Consider the following 20,829-nt stretch of genomic DNA (forward strand, 5'->3'; position numbering starts at 1 on the left):
ATCCGGGGCGCTCGTTAAGCGAGGTTCCACCTTATATACTGCATGCTACCGATACAGCGCCCCGACGTTAGGGAATGACGTTAGCGATGTTCGGAGAAAAGAAAAACATGTGCATCGGCTGCTGTATCTTCAAAAGATGCGGGCGTGTTTTTTAGGAAATGGTTCTGCAATTAAGGAAAAAAATTATAATATTAGATTGTGCTTTAGCAAAACAGACTGGCCTCTATTATTCATGGCCGGTCTTATAAATGGTTCCTATCCCTTTTCCTTATATCTATTTCCATGCGAATGAATGTGTGTGTGTATATGCTCTAGAACAGCTTGTACAGTAACCTACGAAAACTATAGTAAAATTAAAGGATTTAAATGAAAAATGGAGAGCAAATATTAAAGCCTGAATGAGTATGAGTAGACTACCGGAAAGAAACACAACAAAAAATTATTAATGACTACATTTTATTCATCTCTATATAAATACGATAAGTCGGCAATTCAGTGATAACTGAAAGATAAAATTCACAGAACCAAGTTCATAACAGTGACACCTGAAAAACCAAAAATTGACTGCTCCACAGAATGCCGGCTTCACTAAATAATTACATTTTGTATTTTTTCACGTTAACTTTCTAATAACAGTTTCCATACACAGGTGACATCAGCGGGTAGTTTTCATGCTGACACCTCGCAATGCAACAAAACCGGTGGTAGTGGAATAAAGTTTAGTGTGAAAATATACAAAGATTACTTACTCCATAATCATGAATTTTCATAAACTAAAACCTTAAGCCACTGAACTCAGTATTGGCATTATTAAAGCAGGCAAAATTTCTTTCTCCCCCGGATTGAATTAATTCATTTGTACCTGCATTGAAGAAAATTTTCTAAAGGGCAGGCTGAATTTTTTTTCATTTTCTAAAAGAAAGTATAAGCATCACATAATAAATTAGGATCTATTTTCAGTTGTACCCTACATTGGTCACAAGGATGGACATGAGGATATATTTGCTCTGCATGAATGTATACAACTTCTCTTATTACATTGTATCAAATCCTTTTTTTATCCTATACGTTTTTCTGCACTGGGTTCAATATTTTATTCTTAAAAAAGAGAGAACAGGGCTGTTGGAAGATTTTATATCATCCATAGTATTTTCTTGAACCTGTTGGAAACTACATTATTGATTAATTACGATTTTAATGCTGTCTGGAACTGCTGTGGGTTAGGGTTGTGATTAACCCTTTGAAACATTTTGATTGGTTTTTGAATCAAGTTTCTGGTGTCAGGATTCCAAAACTGCTCGGTTTTATATTCAGCCCACCGACCATTTCTATGATAGCTAAAGCCAACCCCCATCCAGCAAAGGGGGGATAACCCGTTTCTTTCCCAGGAGCTCCCATGGCCAGATTTTGGTAAGGGCTGATATGCAATGAACCACAAAAGGATCCGAATTTCTGATTGCCATAGTAGAATCCATGTCCAATAGGACTTGTGATTTGGCCAGCCCATGCATGCGCAAAACATCTGCAACAACAAAAGAAATATACACACACACACACACACACACACACACATATATATATATATATATATATATATATATGTATAACACTTTTTAAAACTCTCACAGACGAGAATAATAATGTATAACACTTAGTGCTAGTGGACATAAACCAAAACTTTCACAAGCTTAGCAATCCCGGTCGTCCGATTTTATCCTCCCGTCATTCCCCAACCAAAAGAATCTCTGCATTTGTAGACCACTATCTCCAACTGATAGTCCATTCCCTACCGTCACACACCAAAGATTCTTACCATTTCCTGGAAAGGATAAAATCAACCTCCCTCCCTGCAGATACCGAGATTACTATGGCCACTATAGATGCAACATCCCTATACACATTGATTCCCCACTCAGAAGGTCTCTCCGCTCTCAAACATTGCCTCTCCCAATGCCCTGAGCCACACATACCCAGCACAGATTTTCTCCTTAGCCTTTGCGAGTTTATCCTCACCCGCAACTCCTTTTCCTTTAACGATAAAATCTTCTTGCAAATCAAGGGCTGTGCCATGGGCAGCAGGTCCTGCCCTTCCTATGCAAACCTGTTTCTTGGTCTCGCAGAGAAGAAATTCCTGTTAAAACAATCACTGAAACCTCTATTGTAGCTCAGATACATCGATGATATATTCCTCCTCTGGCCACATGGTACCGATTCCCTGAAAACTTTCATTTCTGACCTCAATGCTTCGTCCTCTGTCTCCTTCAGTTCTACGGTTTCCTCCTCCCAAATCATCTTCCTGGATGTATATGTAACATTAATACACCAAAAATTTCCCACCTCTGTACATCTAAAACCCACTAATAAACAGTAATACTTACACTATGATAGTTGCCACCCATATCACACCAAACGCTCCATTCCTTACTCCCTGTCCATATGAGGACACAGAATTTGCAATGACCCCGACTCCCTTGATAATTTTCTTTCAAATCTACACTGTTCCCTCCTCAAACGAGGATATCCCCAATCCCTTCCGAAAAAAAGAATCCGAAAACATGCCTACACTCCCAAACCTTCCTCCGCCGCGGAACCCCACCCTCTTTCAATTTGCACCATATACTTCCCGGGCTTAGAATCTCTATGATTAATCCTAAAAGACCTCTACCCTATCCTCAAAAATCATAATGCCACCGCCAACCTTTTTCCCAAATGTCCCTCTGTTACTTTCAAATGCCCCACCAACCTATCTGATCTCCTCAAATCAACCAATCCACTCCTTAAATCCCCACCCTGTCCCAAAACCACTCCCACGCCATGCAATAAACCTAGATGCAAAACATGCCCTATTTTCAAAACCAAAATCCCATCCCTCTCCCACCCGCTTTTCAATTCTCTCCCACCAATTCCCTCCTCTACTTGCATATTTAGCAGTGTACCTGCTGAAGTGCCAACTTTGCCCTGCCTATTATATTGGGCAGTGTACCACAGCCCTAAATATTAGAATTAACAACCACCGAGCCTCATGCAAGAATTTTTCCCTAATTGATATGCTCCCTATCCCCAAACACGCCTCAGAACACAACACTCCCTTTGATAAATGCTATAATGTATCCATCTTAGAATCCCTCCCACCCTTTGATCCTCCACTGAAACTCAAAACATTAGAGTAATTCTTCATCTGGCTCTTGTAGTCCTGGAATTGGCCAGGAATCAATATTAGACATTAATTACCCTGCTCCAAACATATATTCATACCCCCTCTACCCCCTCACCTTCTACATTTTCCCCACCCTTCTAACGCTGCCCCTCCAAACCCTTCCCTTTCCCCACCTTACACAATAACTCACACTTCCTGAATTCTTATCAGCAATAAAAAATAAACATGGTTCATTGCCAAAGACACCTCTCTCACTAGGAGATACTCTTTGGCTTTTAGCATTCTTTCCCTACACAATTTTCCACCTCATATGAATAAAGAGTGCCCCCTAACCTTAAAAAAGCAAATGATAAAACAGCTTACAGAGCCACGTGAGACCAATTAAATTGAACATGGGTCAGAGCTAATCAGAATTTCAATGGTAATATTAAGAGAAAGTTCTCTTATAGATAGAGAATATTAACAGAAGCATTATTGTGAAAAATAAATTCACGTCAGACTACTGAAAGATTAGAATACTGTTGATGATGATGCAAGAGAAGAGTAAATTCTTCTGACTAGATATAAGATTGCAGAAATAAAATAATGGCACCCGGGTTCAACAAAATCGTAAAAAATAATTTAAAAAACGATAAAAATAGGACTCTGGTGCAGCTTTATGAACCAAGAGATAATTTTTAAACCATATTGTGATGAATAGATTCATGGGCAAATCAGATGAAAAGATCAAGGGGGAGGGCCCAGGCCTAAATCAACTCAGTAAATGAAAAGATTTATAAAAACTAGAAATAAAATGATTGCCGCAGAAGTTAACTTTGGTTGTAATAGGTGGTTGAATCCCTTAACTATGGCAATACATTTCACATTGGACTGGCTTTGCATAGCTCAGTTCTAGAAGATTTCAATAGTTTCCGGGGTTTTATCCTCAGAGAGTGCACCTCCAGGACCAATCTATAAATGACTGGAAATTTCACGGAGGTTATTTTCACAGCAAAAACCCATCAGGCCTCAATCAATGATATAGTCCAGTATATTCAAGTTGACAATTTGACTCCTTGGTGGTGTAACTCGAACATAGCGTACCTCGGATGGACGAATTGTTTTTTAATAGATATGAGAAAGGTTTTTTAGTGGTAAGTAAGCATGTTTTTCCATTCTTTTTAACACATTGAAAAGTTGTGGGACCATCAACCCATATCATATTCACTCTTTATTGGTTAAATCTGACTTTTTTAACATGTTAAGTTCAGATTTAAAAATATATTTTGGCAAAGTTTCTTAGTGCAACAATTTCAGAGCGTAAAAATCATTCGCCTTGACTGGGACTCGAACCCAGATCCCTCAATATCCGGTCGAGTGCTTTAGCCACTTAAGCTACCGAGGCGTCCTCTTAAACTCTGAAATTTTGGGGCTTTTTAAAGGAACTAGATGTTATGACGAAATACCGTACATACAATGTCACATGCATTCGTAGTCGTGCGCGAGGCGCCACTGTCCACGAGGTTAAAAGCCAACTTTAAACACGTATGGTGTTTTCCCTTTGACAAATTCCAAAGAAACTGCGGGAGATGCCGCAACAGTAACTTTTAACGGAGCTTAAGTGGCTAAAGCACTCGACCGGATATTGAGGGATCTGGGTTCGAATTCCTGTCAAGGCGAATGATTTTTACACTCTGAAATTGTTGCATTGAAATGCACATTAGCGGATGACTCCATTAAAAGTTACTGTTGCGGCATCTCCCGCAGTTTCTTTGGAATTTGTCAAAGGGGAAACACCATAAGTGTTTAAAGTTGGCTTTAACCTCGTGGAAAGTGGCGCCTCGCGCACGACTACGAATGCATGTGACATTGTATGTACGGTATTTCATCATAACATCTAGTTCCTTTAAAAGCCCCAAAATTTCAGAGTTTAAGAGGACGCCTCGGTAGCTTAAGTGGCTAAAGCACTCGACCGGATATTGAGGGATCTGGGTTCGAGTCCCAGTCAAGGCGAATGATTTTTACGCTCTGAAATTGTTGCATTAAAATGCACATTAGCGGATGACTCCGTTAAAAGTTACTGTTGCGGCATCTCCCGCAGTTTCTTTGGAATTTGTCAAAGTTTCTTAGGTTTGAATATCTAGGGTGCTAATGTGACAAAAAATATTTTTTAAACTTTAGAGAAGTCTTAAAAGAATTAGCTGTTGTAGCATAGCAATATTGCACTTTATTTCGGAATTCTTTACTTTTTTCAGGAACAAATAAAGGGACAGTGAAAAAGCAATTAAAGTGAGAGTCAGTAGAAGAAGAAGGATAACAGTACACTGGTATTTTACACTTTTTGACTTTGATTCAGGGGCTTCCTCTGATTCAATGTTTACCAAGTGGGCAGAGTGTCAAGTTGAGGACTAAGGTAAAAATGATCTAAGTCAATGAGTTGGTTGGTCTTCACAGATGACAGTGTCAGAAAAAAGACCGATTGAAATAATGCTGCCCTCTCCCTATGATTTTGCTAAAGATGTGAGTCCCTCAAAAAGGAAATTCAACCACAGGGCTAGTACCGAGTAATTTCTGGAGAGTAAAGATTAAGGTTGATGAGTATCTCAGTTGGCTGAGCAAATTGTAACCCCTACCATTCTTTCCTCTGGTGTCATCCATTTCTCCTTAGTTGGATGAAACAGCTCCCTAACACCATCTCCTGGCCAAAGAATATGCATGTATGTACATATTTATATGTGTGTGTGTATATATATATATATATATATATATATATATATATATATATATATATATATATATACACACACACACATACATACATGCATACATACATACACTTGGAAGCAAGGTAGCATTGGAATCTCATTGCTCACAGACTTCCAATAATGGACAGGGCTGAAACTACCCATGAGTGCTTTTATAGTCATCTATTGGATTCTTAAATGGCTACTTTAAAAGGATATAATCAATTGAATATCTTCATATGCCTGCAGGTATTATATCTTATTTGTAAATGGTTGTGAAACAGTATATTTTCTACCATTAATTGATGGTTTGCTGAACCCCAATAGCTGATAAGTTTAGAAGCAACTGAACTGTAATACTTAATACCAAAGAATGAACAAAATAAATAGAACAGGTTGGCAAATACAGCTGTATGTATTTTGATGAGTGAGTGTAGAGAGAAGCCTATGGAAGTGACTTAAAAACAGTGGGAAACTAATCAGACACAATTTAAGGTGTGATATAGTAATATGGCGTAGGTAGGTATTTCATTGACCAGATAAGGTACTACAATGGAAGGCTCCAGGATAAATTATGAGATAAGTGCAAGAAACAATACTTACTGTTAATAAAGTAATTGGTAAGTATCATAAAAACTTGAAGGGCTGCAAGAAACCAAACCTTTGTTCATTAATCCACAATGATGAAGCTATTTCTTTTGGTTTATTAGTTAAAATTAAATATATAAGTAGGTACATTCATTCTGATTGTTTGTATTGATCATGTTAAATTGAAATTAATAAAAATAATTGCACTAAAGTGTTGTGAGTTTATTAGGTAATTAGTCATTTTATTTTACATGTATGTATAATTTCATTGACTATGTCGGTCGCCTCCCCTCAAAACTACTACTACTACTACCTACTAATCAATTTGAATTTCCCCCGAATAACTAGTACGCACGCATTCAGTCTTTTCCGTATTTTACAAATATTAAATTCCACGATCACCATATTGACTGTCGCTGCCGTCGCATAAAATTTCTAGTCGTGTAAAAGCCATGTATCCTCCATGGTGAAAGCTTAGCTTTCTCAGTCCTGTTTTTATTCAAAACATTGCACATTTTTGCGCAATGTGTCCGTGCAGTATGGGGGATCAACATTTTACGTCGTGTGAATAATTACAGGACTTTTTTATGTGCTTAAAAAGTATCGGAAGAGTGAATATGAGTTTCCCCAACAACTTACGCCTATGTAGGCTTTGCCTGCATCACAAAGATAGTTTCGTGGATATTCACGAACAAAGTGATAGATACGGTTTTGTCGTCGTTGACGAAATTAATGAGTTGCTTCAACTCAATGTGAGTTGTATCAATAATCGATTCTTAATTTTATGGAATCTGATATTTTATCAATCTGTGCGAGATCGATGGTTACTCTTGAGAAGTTAAGAAACCCAGTTGGTAGTCAATTTTCGTGTGCTTGTAATGTTGAAGCTCGCTACATCCCGAGAAATTTCACAAAAGTAGTGAATGAAATTCAAAATAAATTTCCGCGTTTTTCCCAACTCATCGGTTGTTTTTCGTCTGATTCTGTTTTGTGAAGAGTATTTCAACAGCTGATTTACTTGTCACAGGTCACACCAGGCGATGGTCTTCCAGAAGGTATATGTTATGACTGTCTTTATGATTTATCCCACTTCAGACGTTTCAAGAAAGTTAGTCATGAGGCTGAAATAACGTTGAAATACATCCTTAGCCACGATGGGGAGAACGGAGTAAGTAATTTCTTATGTCTGTACTGTATTTCATTTGATGATAATTGTTTTTTCAAAGGGCGTCACTTGGAATTGCATTTTCCTAGATAATATGACACCCGTATTTTAGGATGTTTGCCATCTTTCGTGTGGATCATGTTTATCATGCCCCAATTTTTATTCAAATTTTCAGCAATTAAAACAAAGATCAGAAGATGTCAACGATGATCCTAACAGTTATGAAGACCAAGATGTTGATCCAATGTTAGATAACCTAAATCCAATAATTTCCCATACTGAAAGTGCAAGGAGAGATATTGATACTAGTAGTTACGACGGAGATGCTGCAGATGACACAAATGTGGCATTAATGTGTGAAGCTACGTTATCCGAGGTAGATGAAAACTTATCAATTGATAAGGGAATGGAGGCTGTCAGAAGGTCAATAAAAGTTGAATCATCTCCAAACTCAAGCTCACACCAGGGTAGAGAGTTGTCTCACAGTGTCTTTTCAATTGTGAGGGAGCAGGTAAGATAGAAAAAGTTTTTTTGATACCCTTTAGTGTATTCTTGTGTGTGTTTATCACTTAGTTATCCCATATCATAGACAAAAATAACTCCCTTTTAATTGATGGATGGATTCCTGTTCACCTAAATTTAAATTCGAGAAACCACATGCAATTTGTTCCTCATAGCAATTTAATCTCTGGTAATTCATCACCCACTGGAGTTCTTAATTTATGTTGAAACATCTATTTCAAACTGAGGTGATCTCTATACATATGTATTTATGTATGCATATTTATGGTAGTTTTAATTTATTCTTTTTTAGGAATCGAGAATTATTTATTTACTTTTATTTAAATTTTAACCGAAGATCCTACAAATTCTCCTTCCGACCTAGAGCCAGTGGAGGTGTCATTTGACACCTGTGCTGCTTTTGAGCTTGACCCCATCAAATTAATTTATGATCCTAAAACAAATAAACTTTAAATGCCAGCAATCAATATACTTATTTCTTGATCTTTCAAAGCAAACGATGAAATAATTGCCTATTACGGAATATTAGTCACCCAACTGGGGAGTCAAAACTCTTGTAGGAAGTGCATTCAGTTTGGGGGTTGTGAGATCAGTTGATTTTTTTAGTGTACTAATTAGTTTTTCATGTCTTAAAAGTGGTACAGAAAAACTGCAAACTAATAACTAGTTGGTAAATCAATGCAACAATTTCAGAGCGTAAAAATCATTCGCCTTGACTGGGACTCGAACCCAGATCCCTCAATATCCGGTCGAGTGCTTTAGCCACTTAAGCTACCGAGGCGTCCTCTTAAACTCTGAAATTATCTCCATCTCCCGCAGTTTCTTTGGAATTTGTCAAAGGGAAAACACCATACGTGTTTAAAGTTGGCTTTAACCTCGTGGACAGTGGCGCCTCGCGCACGACTACGAATACATGTGACATTGTATGTACGGTATTTCGTCATAACATCTAGTTCCTTTAAAAGCCCCAAAATTTCAGAGTTTAAGAGGACGCCTCGGTAGCTTAAGTGGCTAAAGCACTCGACCGGATATTGAGGGATCTGGGTTCGAGTCCCAGTCAAGGCGAATGATTTTTACGCTCTGAAATTGTTGCATTGAAATGCACATTAGCGGATGACTCCGTTAAAAGTTACTGTTGCGGCATCTCCCGCAGTTTCTTTGGAATTTGTCAAAGGGAAAACACCATACGTGTTTAAAGTTGGCTTTAACCTCGTGGACAGTGGCGCCTCGCGCACGACTACGAATACATGTGACATTGTATGTACGGTATTTCGTCATAACATCTAGTTCCTTTAAAAGCCCCAAAATTTCAGAGTTTAAGAGGACGCCTCGGTAGCTTAAGTGGCTAAAGCACTCGACCGGATATTGAGGGATCTGGGTTCGAGTCCCAGTCAAGGCGAATGATTTTTACGCTCTGAAATTGTTGCATTGAAATGCACATTAGCGGATGACTCCGTTAAAAGTTACTGTTGCGGCATCTCCCGCAGTTTCTTTGGAATTAGTTGGTAAATGTTATGAAGAGACAAAATTGGCCAATGGTTTTAATTTAAGAGTTTACAGTTGCCTTTCTAAACAATTTCATGGTAAAATTGACTAAGTAAATAATCAGTTGCATTCTTGTGCAATTTTTTCGTTTTTGTTGTTGATTATTTGATATGTAAACAAAAAATTGATAGTTCTTCTAGATAGATTTGTGTTATCATAAAAAACTTACTAAGCATTGTAACAATTATTTTGATTGTTATTTATTTGTTATGAGTTAAAAATTAGATTTTACATGCGATGAATGATAGCCATATTTCCTAATTTGAATAATATTATACTCATTGAGTATTAATAAATCCAAATTTATAAAATCTGACTTGCTTGACAAAATTCAGAGGCGTGGTGCTCTGTGCATAGGCAACGTCACATTCAAGACACCAATACTTGATACCTTTTGCCCTCCCGCTTTAAAGCAGAAAGCACATAGTTTTGTCAGAATTTAGATTTCAGGAGTGATGTGAATGATATCAGAAATGTTTCTCTGTCATTCTACTTGGACGGTGTGGCTATGAGGGGATTCTTTTTCTTTTAATATTTGCCTTGCTGTCCTTAGAAATGAACGTTTTTCTGGTTAGTGTACTGCCTTACTATTTGTTGATGACCTAGGCATTCACACAAGCGTTAGCCAATAAATTCCCGGGAATCTTAATTTAAAAGTTTGATATAAATATTAAATGCCAAACCTGCAATGTTTGGAAGGGAAAGTAGGGAAAAGGTTTATGTGAGTCTTCTTTTCCACAGACCAAAATCCCATCCACCACTACTTACTGCTTAAAAAGCTGAACCTTTGAAAACCTTTCTCTTGTGAGTTGCAATAGTGGCTGAATCTAAGCAATTGTCTTATTAGTACTGTCTGCAGTGTATGTTTTGTTGTCAACCAAATGTTTGTATTTTCAATTATATGAAATCTTCTTTTTGTGAATGCTCTTTGAAAAAAGGGGTGACGATACCTGTATATTTGAAAAAGTGCGTTCTACTACCATATAGCTTGTGACCTTGTAAATTGAGTACACATAGTGTATTTAAATTTCATTCACATCAGTTTCTATCCACTCACATGCTCTTGACTTCCAAGTCTTTTTAAAGTGGCTCTCATTATTATCTGGTTAGAGATAGGTTTTCTTATGTCATTGCCCATGAACATCCATCCCAGTAATCTTCTCAAAGTCACTGCCCTAGTTATACTGCAGCATCACCCTCCCCTTCATACCTGCTAATACCAATTTACGGCACACGATTTTGCGTTAGCTTCACCGATGAGGATCAGCTGATGTTCTCTGAAACTACTCCACCCTTGAATCCTCATCCCTTACTTGGTCACTAGTTCTCTTATCTGTATTTATAAAGATTTCCTCATCGCCTTGATTTTTTTGATTACATTTTCCAAAATTTCAATTCTAATTTGTTCTGGCTCTGTCACTTTTCTTACTCATTTGCTCATGGATACTAATTACATAGATAGGAAAATGGTATAAGAAAAATTTCCATCGACACTGTGATTTCGAGATGTATGTGATGCAATATTGTGCAATAATTATTGAGGACATAACTCTTATTATGACTGTATTGCTACAAAGCATTTAACGACAGTAACAAGGTCTCAATCAGTAAATGATTGAGACCTTGTTGGGAGGAAACAAATTTAAGAAATAAAAGTTGGTGTTTGAATGAACTTTACGATGCAAGGTAATGTGAAGAAACATACTGCAGTAATACAAACCTGACATTTGTCCTCATTTAAGAGAATGGTTTTTTGAAGTATGAGTTGCGTTCAATAAATAATGGGAATTTGAGTTATTTGGAAAGAATTTTATTTATTTGTATCCATCAATGTTATCCCCTTCAAAGTAGCCATTAGATATTACACCACTTATGTTAGTACTCTTTCCAATCCTCAAAACACTTCTGGCACTCAATCTTTGGTATAGCTGTTAGCTGTCTCGGTGATTTGTTTTTAATATCATCTATGCTTATAAAATGATGGCCCTCTAAGGATCTCTTTATTTTTGGGAAGAGAATAAAGTCACACTGTGCCATTTCTGGCAAATGTGGAGGCTGGGACATCATTACACTGCAGTTTTTGGCCAAAAATTCATGAGCAAGTTGTGAAGTGTGAACAAGTGCATTATTGTGGTAGTGCCAAAGCAATGAATTCTTTTGCCACAAGTGTGGGTGGTTTTTTCACATTGCTCTGCATGAATGGCATTTAACTTTTAATTAGCCCTCTTTATTGATATTTAGACCTTGTGGGAGGAACTCCTGGTGCACCATACCATGGATTATCCTCTCTGCAAAATTACAAAAATTCCTATTTTGTTTTTAAAACAACTCTTATATATGCATCTGAGTCAAATTCCCGTGCTTGTCTCTCATGGCACTGTCAACTTCACCCAAGCTGAGTAATTTTTTGGGTGCCAGAACTTCCTGGGAATCCATAAGTAGCACAGGGAAAGGATGTGGCGTCCCTACCATGATGCATAAATTTCATACGCTGTTGAACTCTATTATATTGTGTGAACTCAACCATCACCTGCCAAACTGACCTTCAGGGTGATTGCTATGTTTATGTTTTCTTTATTCTGGCGAAATAGTGAATAAATAGACCAAGCTTATTACCGTTTCTTTCAGAAACTAGAAAGGTTTATGATATTTATTTTTATCCAACGACAAAGGGTGTGCAAACCATCACAAAAAGTTAAGCGTTTTGTTGAATTGATTTATGAATACAAGTGAAAGTTTGTGACCTCCATCTGTATCCAAAGTGGTGAGACCTCAGAAGCTCTCTGAAAGAGGAACTCCTTCCACAGACTTGGATGCCAAGAAGATAGATCCCCTGCTGTGCAATAATTTGCCTGTTAATGTTCTTCAGATTTTAGATATTTTTTCACTCATTGCTGCACTTAACATACAGTCCTTGCAAAAACTAACATCGTGGCACAATGAAATATTTGGGACTGGTAGGGTATAATGTCTAAGAACATAATCGTGGGAGGAAAGGTAATTTGTGTGCCATTGTTTATCATGACCCTGAATATGTCTACTCCACCAACTTTTAAATGTGCCATATTCTGCCGTCAGCCTTGCTGTGAGGAACCGCAATAGTGGACAGAGGGGTGGTTGTTATGATAAGGAATCCTCCCTTCCTAATCATATGCATCCCTAGGATTGAGGACTGGAGGTACCTGCATGATGACTTACTATTGTGCTTTTATTTCCAATTGATAATGTTTTTTTCCTTTGATTTAAATTGAAAAAAAGAACATATTCATGCTTCTCATAGTTTACTGATTAATTTAACATCAAACTTCATGCAATTTTGTTGATATTCAAGCATGATGCACAGGTGATTCTATACCTAAATATATTTGGAAGTGATGCTCGAAATCAATAGAATCACATGCAGTTTGGGGTCAAATTAATATGTAAATCATGAGTTGTAAGGATATGATATTTGCTTTAAATCAATGATGAAGAAAATGTATTAAATTTTTTGTAAATAAAAGTCCACATGTGTGATGAACTTTGTTTTCATCATAACTTTTACTGAGCATGACTTGGGTTTCATGTTTTGATATCATCAGCTATAAATAATCCCCAGAGTATAGTGAAGAAATTTGAAGGGTCACAGTTTGACCATAAAATGGGCTGAAGGAGATGGCCTAAAGGTAAATAAGGCAGCAGACATGAGGAAGAGCACCTCCCTTAACACAGATATGCTTAGGATGTGGGTGTGTTGAAGGTTTGGCCATTGATACTGAGACAGGCAAGTGACAGGGATACAAAAGTCAGTCACCCAGGAGGTTTCCTATGTATTTTAATGAATTCAACTTTCCCCCATGGTTCCTTTTCAATTCAAAAGCCATTTGCCATAGCCCTATCGCAATCAACTGAAAATGAGCCATTGCGCATTTCTTCTTCCCGCCCCCAAAGGAACCCTTTTCACCCTCACCTACTGCCTTAATCACCCTAGGCCCATTTCCATCAGTGAATTTCTTTAAGCCCATTTTCACAGTCAATCTCTAGCCCTTTCCACCCATTTCTTCGTATTGTTACCTGGGTGGTTCAATAAGTCCTTAGGAAGTATTTTGGCTGGATTCCTTTTATTTTTCAATATAATATCCTTTAAACTCAATACACACTTTCCTGTGCTTCTCTAACTTTTTCCAGTCATCCAAAAAGGATTTTGGAAGGTCCTAAAAATAGGCATCTTTGTTGGAGATGACCTCGTTTTCCACTTAGCCATTTTTTCAATTCCATCATTTCTGCTATCAAAACTGCACAAGTGGGCATCTGTGCATTCATTGATGTAAGAGATTTTTTGCATCACCAAATGAGGATGTTTATCGAGATTTCTTCGCTCAACCGGTGCCATAACATTGCAAAATACTTTTATTTAATCATTTGTCCCTTTTGCTAGTAATTGATCTAAATTATTCCGCATGCATCCCAAAAAACCATAGCCATGACCTTGTCAACCTATTTCTCAGTCTTCGCCTTCTTCAGAGCCAGATTGTCTTTAGAAACTCGCTGTTTTGACTGTTCCTTTGTCTCTGGAGTATATTAGTGTATCCATGTTTCATCTGCAGTTTTGTATTGATGCAGAAACTCATCAGGATTTTAATGGAAAAGTGCACAACCAGCCTCCAAATCGAGTACTTGTTGGCTTTTATTCTTAACTGTGAGTACTAATCTTTCTGAGATATTTTCAGCCCAATTTTTCGTGCAAATTTGAAAACACTGTACCTTGTGATATGCCTCTGACCTCAACTACTTCAGGAACTTTGATTTGTCAATCACTCGAAACATTATCATGGATTTGGTCAATCATTTCAGAGAAAGTCATTTCCACTGTATGTCCCAAATGATGTTCATCATTTGTGCATGCATGGCCACCTTTTAACTCATTTACCCAATTGCAAGCCATCGCACACACAAGAACAGATGTGCCATGAACTTCATCCCTCTCCGGTTTGATCTCTTTTGGTGATAAGTATTTTAAATAGAAGTGTTCAATCATCATTCAAAACTCAGATTTTTTCTATTTCTCTGATTTAATAAAAGTTTGTTGGTTCCATCGACTATGAAAATGAAACCATTAGATGGATATAGCTGAAACTTAAACAGCAGTCTAGTGAGAGATGTGACTTAGGAAAAGCACACACTAGTACCATTTCTTGGATTTTCTAAGGAGTCATTGATTGACCCATGTTTATAAACTCATGTATTACAAGGCTGTGTAGCTGATGATGTTGTAACTCAGGTCATGTTAAATAGAAGTTGTGTGGAAAACAAAGTTTCTTATTTCAATTACAGTATGAAAACATTCCATCAAGTGACACCCGATAGAATTAAATCCACTTGTGAGTCATGGACCACAAGGGCCTCTGCTCCAAATATCCACCTTTGGTTGCTCACGGGAGGAGCTGGAGGAATTATAAGGGTTGCACCTACTTACTCTGCGGCAACTTGAGGTATCTGCAGCATACAAAGCCCACCTTTGGCTCTGGATTGCCACCGCGGCCATCCAGCCTCCCATGAGCTCACCTTCTCCTGTGCCTCCCCTTATACCCGTCCCACAAAACTCACCCTCCCCATGATGCCACTCCCCACAGCATCCGAGTGCTGTGCTGTGCTAAATGTTCAAGGCTGTGACAGTCATAAATTTTTTTTTAAATCAGGGGAATATTTTCTTACAGACTTGTGTTGATTTATATATTTCAAAGGGTTTGATTGGTTATATTCTTTGCTTCAGTTGTTAAGTATGCCTGCTTTCAGTGACACCATTGAATTTACAATGTGATTAGCTTTTTGAAAAAATATTAAAGAAAGAACAAGATAAATTCATTTTGTATTGAAAGCGATTGAAACTGCATAAGTTTATATAAAAATCCATTAACACTGTAATCAACCCGAAGTTAGGTTTGGTAGGTGATGGTAGAGTTCTGCCAGTACTAAGCCCGATCAGGGTAAGGGGGCCAGTTCCTTTCCCTGTGCTGCCTATGATATCCCAGGAAGATCTGGTACCCAAAAAATCACAAAGCTTGGGTGGAGCTCAGGGTGCCCAGGAATCGAACCCAGGCCCTCCCATCAGTAGTCCAACGCTTTACCCCTTGGTCACTATAACATCTATTAAAAATCTATAGCAGTAAATCCATCATTGTTATGAAAGCAAATAAGGTAGTCATTGTATACATGTACAACTTATGTTGGTTAATTAGCATTGTGGAATTTAACATAATTTGCCAAGCTCTGGTGCTTTTCCAGCATATAAGCTGAATGAAGTCCTCCCATGTCTTCCACTTAACCTGTTAGAAGACCCAAGAGGAATTCATTCAGTAATCCAAACCATTCTTTGCGCAAATTTCATCAGTCCAAAATGTGGATTTAAATACCTGATGTAAAGGGGTCACCATTACTTTGCTTCAATTAGAGCATTTCAACTAACGGTGTAGTCAATGGCAAAACAATGAAATCTGGCACATATTTCACTTTTCAAGTTGATACAACTGGTCTTTATTAAGTAAATTATCATTAATCATTTCAACATGCATTGCCTTGACCTCATTGAAAATCACAAAGGATATAATATGTATTTTTTCCTCTTAATCTCAGTTGCTTTGTAATTGGTCATAGTCCTAGTTTATGGGTAGGTGTTTCATTAATTCAATCACTTGCTAGATGTATGGTAAAGAGACATCATGCTAGTTATAGACTGAGCTATGACTTGATTATGTTTGTTAGTTGCATCTGAGTTTAGCATGGGAGGGTTAGGATTCAAGCCAGTTTGTATTTTTAATTTTTCTTTCCTGGCGTTAAGTCTTTCATTCATAACCAGGAAATTTCACTAATTAGTTAGCCTAGTAGGACACTGGGACATTTGATGGTGGTGAAATTATTTCATTTCATATAAATAAACATCTCCCTATCCTATTCACATTTTAGTGAAAAACTTGATGGCATCAAAGGCACCATTGCCCACCCAGATTTTATGATTGGAAAATTGCTTAAAAATAGGCTATAGGTTGATTTACAGTTACCTATATAAGAACATACCTACCCCTAATTTGAAACCTCAATGGGTAAAAATGACTATCGCACAGCCTCGGCAAATATCACTATGCTATTTTGCCAAGTCAAAGGTACTTGGCGTTACTCTCAATGTGGACCTTATCTTTCATGCAAAGGAGGATACATTTCATTTGTCTACTGATCCAAATAGCATGATTTTTCAATGAAAAATGCTGAGGTTATGGAAATATTAAAATTAAAGCTTGAAATCCTTATGCTTGTGCTTCTGTTAATTTTCTGTTTTCAAAATATATTGGCATATACTTTCCTTACCAGGAAATGGATCACCACCCGCCCCAGTTTTGACACATTTCGTGGGGTATGATTTTTTTGTAAATGTTAATTTTTAAATGAATCCAGGGTAAATTGGTATTTTTTTCACCATTTGCCATCCCAAGTATCCTTAAAATGTGTCCATCCACACATCACCATCATGTATCAATTGCCGGAAAACAAAATGTACTAAATCAAGAATAGATAAGTGATTTATGATCAGAATACCATCCATTAAAAATATTGACATCCCTTTCTTAATTATTTGAATAACATTGAAAACTTGTAAAGTTATGAACTATAGCTGGGAATGAAACAAATAGCAAATGTGAAAGTCTAAATGAACTTTGAATTCCTCTCTGATCCTGCTTGTCAGGTGAATTGTGTGTCATATAATTTAAGAAGTTAAATACCTAATACTCTATGGCTTGGGATTGGGATTATTCTTATGGACTGGAAAATAAAATGTACTTGGCCTCCTGAGTTTAATTGAGCTTAGTTGCCTACTTATAACACTGAATTAGCAAAAGCTTTCACCTATCAATCCAAGTGCCAGAAAGATTAAAGGCATACCTAAGAAGTCATTTTTATAAATGGGCTCTCAGTTAATTGAAATTGTAATTTTATCTGAATTTTCCTTCTATGCATAGTTATTGACAGTTTTTCATACATATTGTAAGAATGTGACACTTCTCCCTGAGTAGATTTTCAGTACCAGTGTTCACTCATGTGTTAATATATTTCTCCTGTTTAAATGTATTGTATTTTAGTCATTAATTTCTGACAGTAATTGGAGTATTTTGATATTATATTCTAGTTGTAAAAGGGTAATGATGTCAGTTGCATATATAGTGATCCATTTTTTTAAAGAAAACAACTAATGTAGTTCTATTTAAAATTTGATGTTCAGCTTATGAATACTGCTTTGTTTCAGCTATGTTATTCTTCTACTACCTAATTAGTCTCTAGGATACATCCAGCATGCTCTCTCTTTGTGTTAAAAAATCTAGTCTATTGTTACGTTATTATCATGGAAAGAATCCTTTATTAGTTCTCATCAGAGTAATGTTTTGATTTGAGAAGTATGGACCCAAAATGAGGGCATGTAATTATAGTTTTTGTGTAATGTAATAATAACATATGAATAATGTTTCATGTCATTTAAGTGGAATATCAGAGGATTTTTTTTATTTTTTTCAGGGGAAGAATGCAAACCATGTTAAAAATGAAGCAAATAATAGATCAGACTCAGCACCACATGATAATGGTGCTTTACATTCTGGTAGTAATTTTAAATGTTCTGACTGCCTTACTGTATTCACTGATGAGTATAGCTTCAGATTTCATCAAGCAAACAGTGAATGTGCACCATTGTACATCTGCTCAGTCTGTGATGCATCTTTTATGAATAATGTTTGCCTGATGGAGCATCATATGACTTGTCATGCTGATGTTGGCGAGGGTAGTGATGCCAAAGATCACAAATTAGCCCTATCTGTGAACAGAGGTTTCAGTTGTAGTGACTGTGGTTCTTGGTTTAGGAGACAGATAATTTTAGAGCACCATAAGGTGAAATACCATTCAAAGAAGCTTAGGTGGAATTGTGGAGTTTGTAAAAAGGCCTTTTTAACCAAAGGGGGCCTAAAGGAGCACTTGGTAGTGCATTCGACTGAACGACCATTTGTCTGCGAAATATGTGGCAGTGCTTTTAAGTTAAGAAAAAAACTGCTGAGGCATGTTAGGAATTGCCACAGTGAGAAGCAACATCTGGTCAACAAGATTGAGCTGCAGCTCTGAGAAATGCCCATTCTGCAGTGTCATCTATAGGTTTGGACTTCTTTGCATATTGTTTCAGGCATCCCTTTTTAAAACATGCCTGATTTGTTGTTTTTGTATATAAGGTCCGTCTAAATGAATTCTTAATATATTACTGTCGTGTGGAATTGGGTTGCACATAAATGTTTTCTATATTTATGGTAATTTTTCTGCTTGATGAAGATTGATTTAAAGCTTAACATGTTAAGGTTCCATGTATTTATTAATATGATGGCATAAACAATAATTTATGTAATTGTGTGTGAATGCGGAAATTTTTAGTTTCAAAAACACTTTTGCATGATAGTTAATGGGCTGAACCTCCAGTTGATCTACTCTTTTTTCATCAGAGTAATAATACATGTATATTTTCTTCAAAGAATAAGTATGCTTAGGAACATTTAATATATATTAGATTCTTATAAATAATTGATAGTATTGCACGATATTAAAGCTTTGGGAAGAAAATAAAAAGTACCTTTACCCATGCCAAAGTAACAAACTTTATTTAAAAAGAGAATGGTAAAGGTATAAGAGAAGGGAGAAGCCAATGTTTGCACTTAATAAGGGATAACATAGGCCTGCAGGGTAGTAGCCCAGATTTTGAGTTAATTGACGGTATCCTTTGGTTATGTACCTTCTGCAAAGACTACCCACCTATGCCGTATGTCAATGTTGAAGTCATTGCAATGTCATTTTTTATTAATGTTATAGAACCATTGCCTTAGCCCATTAGGCAAATAAATATTATTTTCTGATGCTCCTCATAAAATATGGTATCATAAATGGGTAGACTATTTTTTGTTCCAAATATAAGTTACTTTAAAGAATAATATCCAAGAGGAAGTTAAAAGATGAGCCAAAAAACGATTGAAAATTGATAAAATTTTCTCTGTTGAATAGAGAAGTGGTGGCATAAGTGAAACTGCTGTTGTGCTGTGAAAGGGAGAAAAATCTCTCTTCTGAATCCATTTTTTGTAAGCCAAATCAATTACAGAGTGCTTATGTTCTTCATGCAGCATTTTTGTTTAAATATGTTACCTTTGTTATTGTGTAATAGTGTAACTGTTGCTAAATCTAGTCATGTGTATATATAATAATTTATTAACAGGACCTCATTTATATCAGTGATGGTGAAAATTTCAATATTTATAGTATTATATGGATTATTTTTCAAATGCACATTGATGTGTTTAATTTCAAAAGTAAAAATATTCTCAGGGCACAAAAATTATGCCACTCAAAAAATTGTTAAATTGGCATTAAAATTCTTGTGCAAAAGAATATTGTCTGCTTTGTGAAGCAGTGATTTTCTTTCTCTTGGTTAAAAATTCATTCTGAATGGTAAAAAAAAGATGGTGTGTCTTATTGTCATTGATTAGGATTGGGAAAGAATGGCTGTTTATTCATTCTTATAAATGTACTTTTATGCCAAGGGAATAAGGTGTCTGGGAAGCAATATAAGAAAGATTGTGGGATTTCCATCATTTGTTTTATTTGTCAATCCCCCTGCAGGGGTAGACCAGTGATATGAAGTTCTGAGGGCGAACTTGATGGGCCTGGGCACATTTCCGCCATATGTTTGAGCCTTAGGTCTGCTTTGACTGTCTGCCCTTGTTCCTCTGTTGACTCTCAAGTTTATTCAAAGCCTGCCGTTATGAATTGCAGGAGGCACAAAAGAGTTTGTGTTGATCGGGCATTTAGGCCATGTCTAAAGTGTGTGAAATCTGGAATAGTCATGGATGCAAAATTTTGAAAAGGTCCTCTTGTTTTATGATGCCTCTAAAATGTTTGCTGCCCCAAATTGTTCATATTTTAAAACAGTCATATGAGGTCATCTATAGCATGACATAACTGCTCTGTCCCTCATAGTGCAGAGTTTCTATAGGTATTGGGCTAGTAAATGTAAACTTTTAAACTTGAACCATATTATTAGCCATTTTTATGTGAATACATATAGGCTTTAATTATGA

General features: G+C 36.7%; 1 protein-coding gene across 1 annotated transcript; it reads left to right on the forward strand.

Moving 5' to 3' along the window:
- Positions 1–6,917: 6,917 nt before the first annotated feature.
- On the forward strand, positions 6,918–20,338 carry LOC139688012 (zinc finger protein Paris-like). Its single transcript, XM_071585416.1, has 4 exons — positions 6,918–7,220; positions 7,496–7,636; positions 7,809–8,144; positions 18,242–20,338. The coding sequence occupies exons 1-4, from the start codon at positions 7,056–7,058 to the stop codon at positions 18,836–18,838; spliced, it is 1,239 nt and encodes a 412-aa protein (XP_071441517.1). The 5' UTR covers positions 6,918–7,055; the 3' UTR covers positions 18,839–20,338.
- The last annotated feature ends 491 nt before the right edge of the window (positions 20,339–20,829 follow it).

The sequence above is a fragment of the Hetaerina americana genome, unplaced genomic scaffold (genome assembly GCF_022747635.1).
Source record: "Hetaerina americana unplaced genomic scaffold, ioHetAmer1.1.p SCAF_1, whole genome shotgun sequence".
Lineage (NCBI taxonomy): Eukaryota > Metazoa > Arthropoda > Insecta > Odonata > Calopterygidae > Hetaerina > Hetaerina americana.

What these genes read in the sequence shown, in the direction of transcription:
- LOC139688012 (XM_071585416.1), top strand. Translation starts at nt 7,056, where the DNA reads ATGTGCTTAAAAAGTATCGGAAGAGTGAATATGAGTTTCCCCAACAAC. An exon ending in ATGAGTTGCTTCAACTCAAT is followed by an intron (nt 7,221 to 7,495) that starts GTGAGTTGTATC and finishes TACTTGTCACAG; the next exon opens with GTCACACCAGGCGATGGTCT. An exon ending in GCCACGATGGGGAGAACGGA is followed by an intron (nt 7,637 to 7,808) that starts GTAAGTAATTTC and finishes TCAAATTTTCAG; the next exon opens with CAATTAAAACAAAGATCAGA.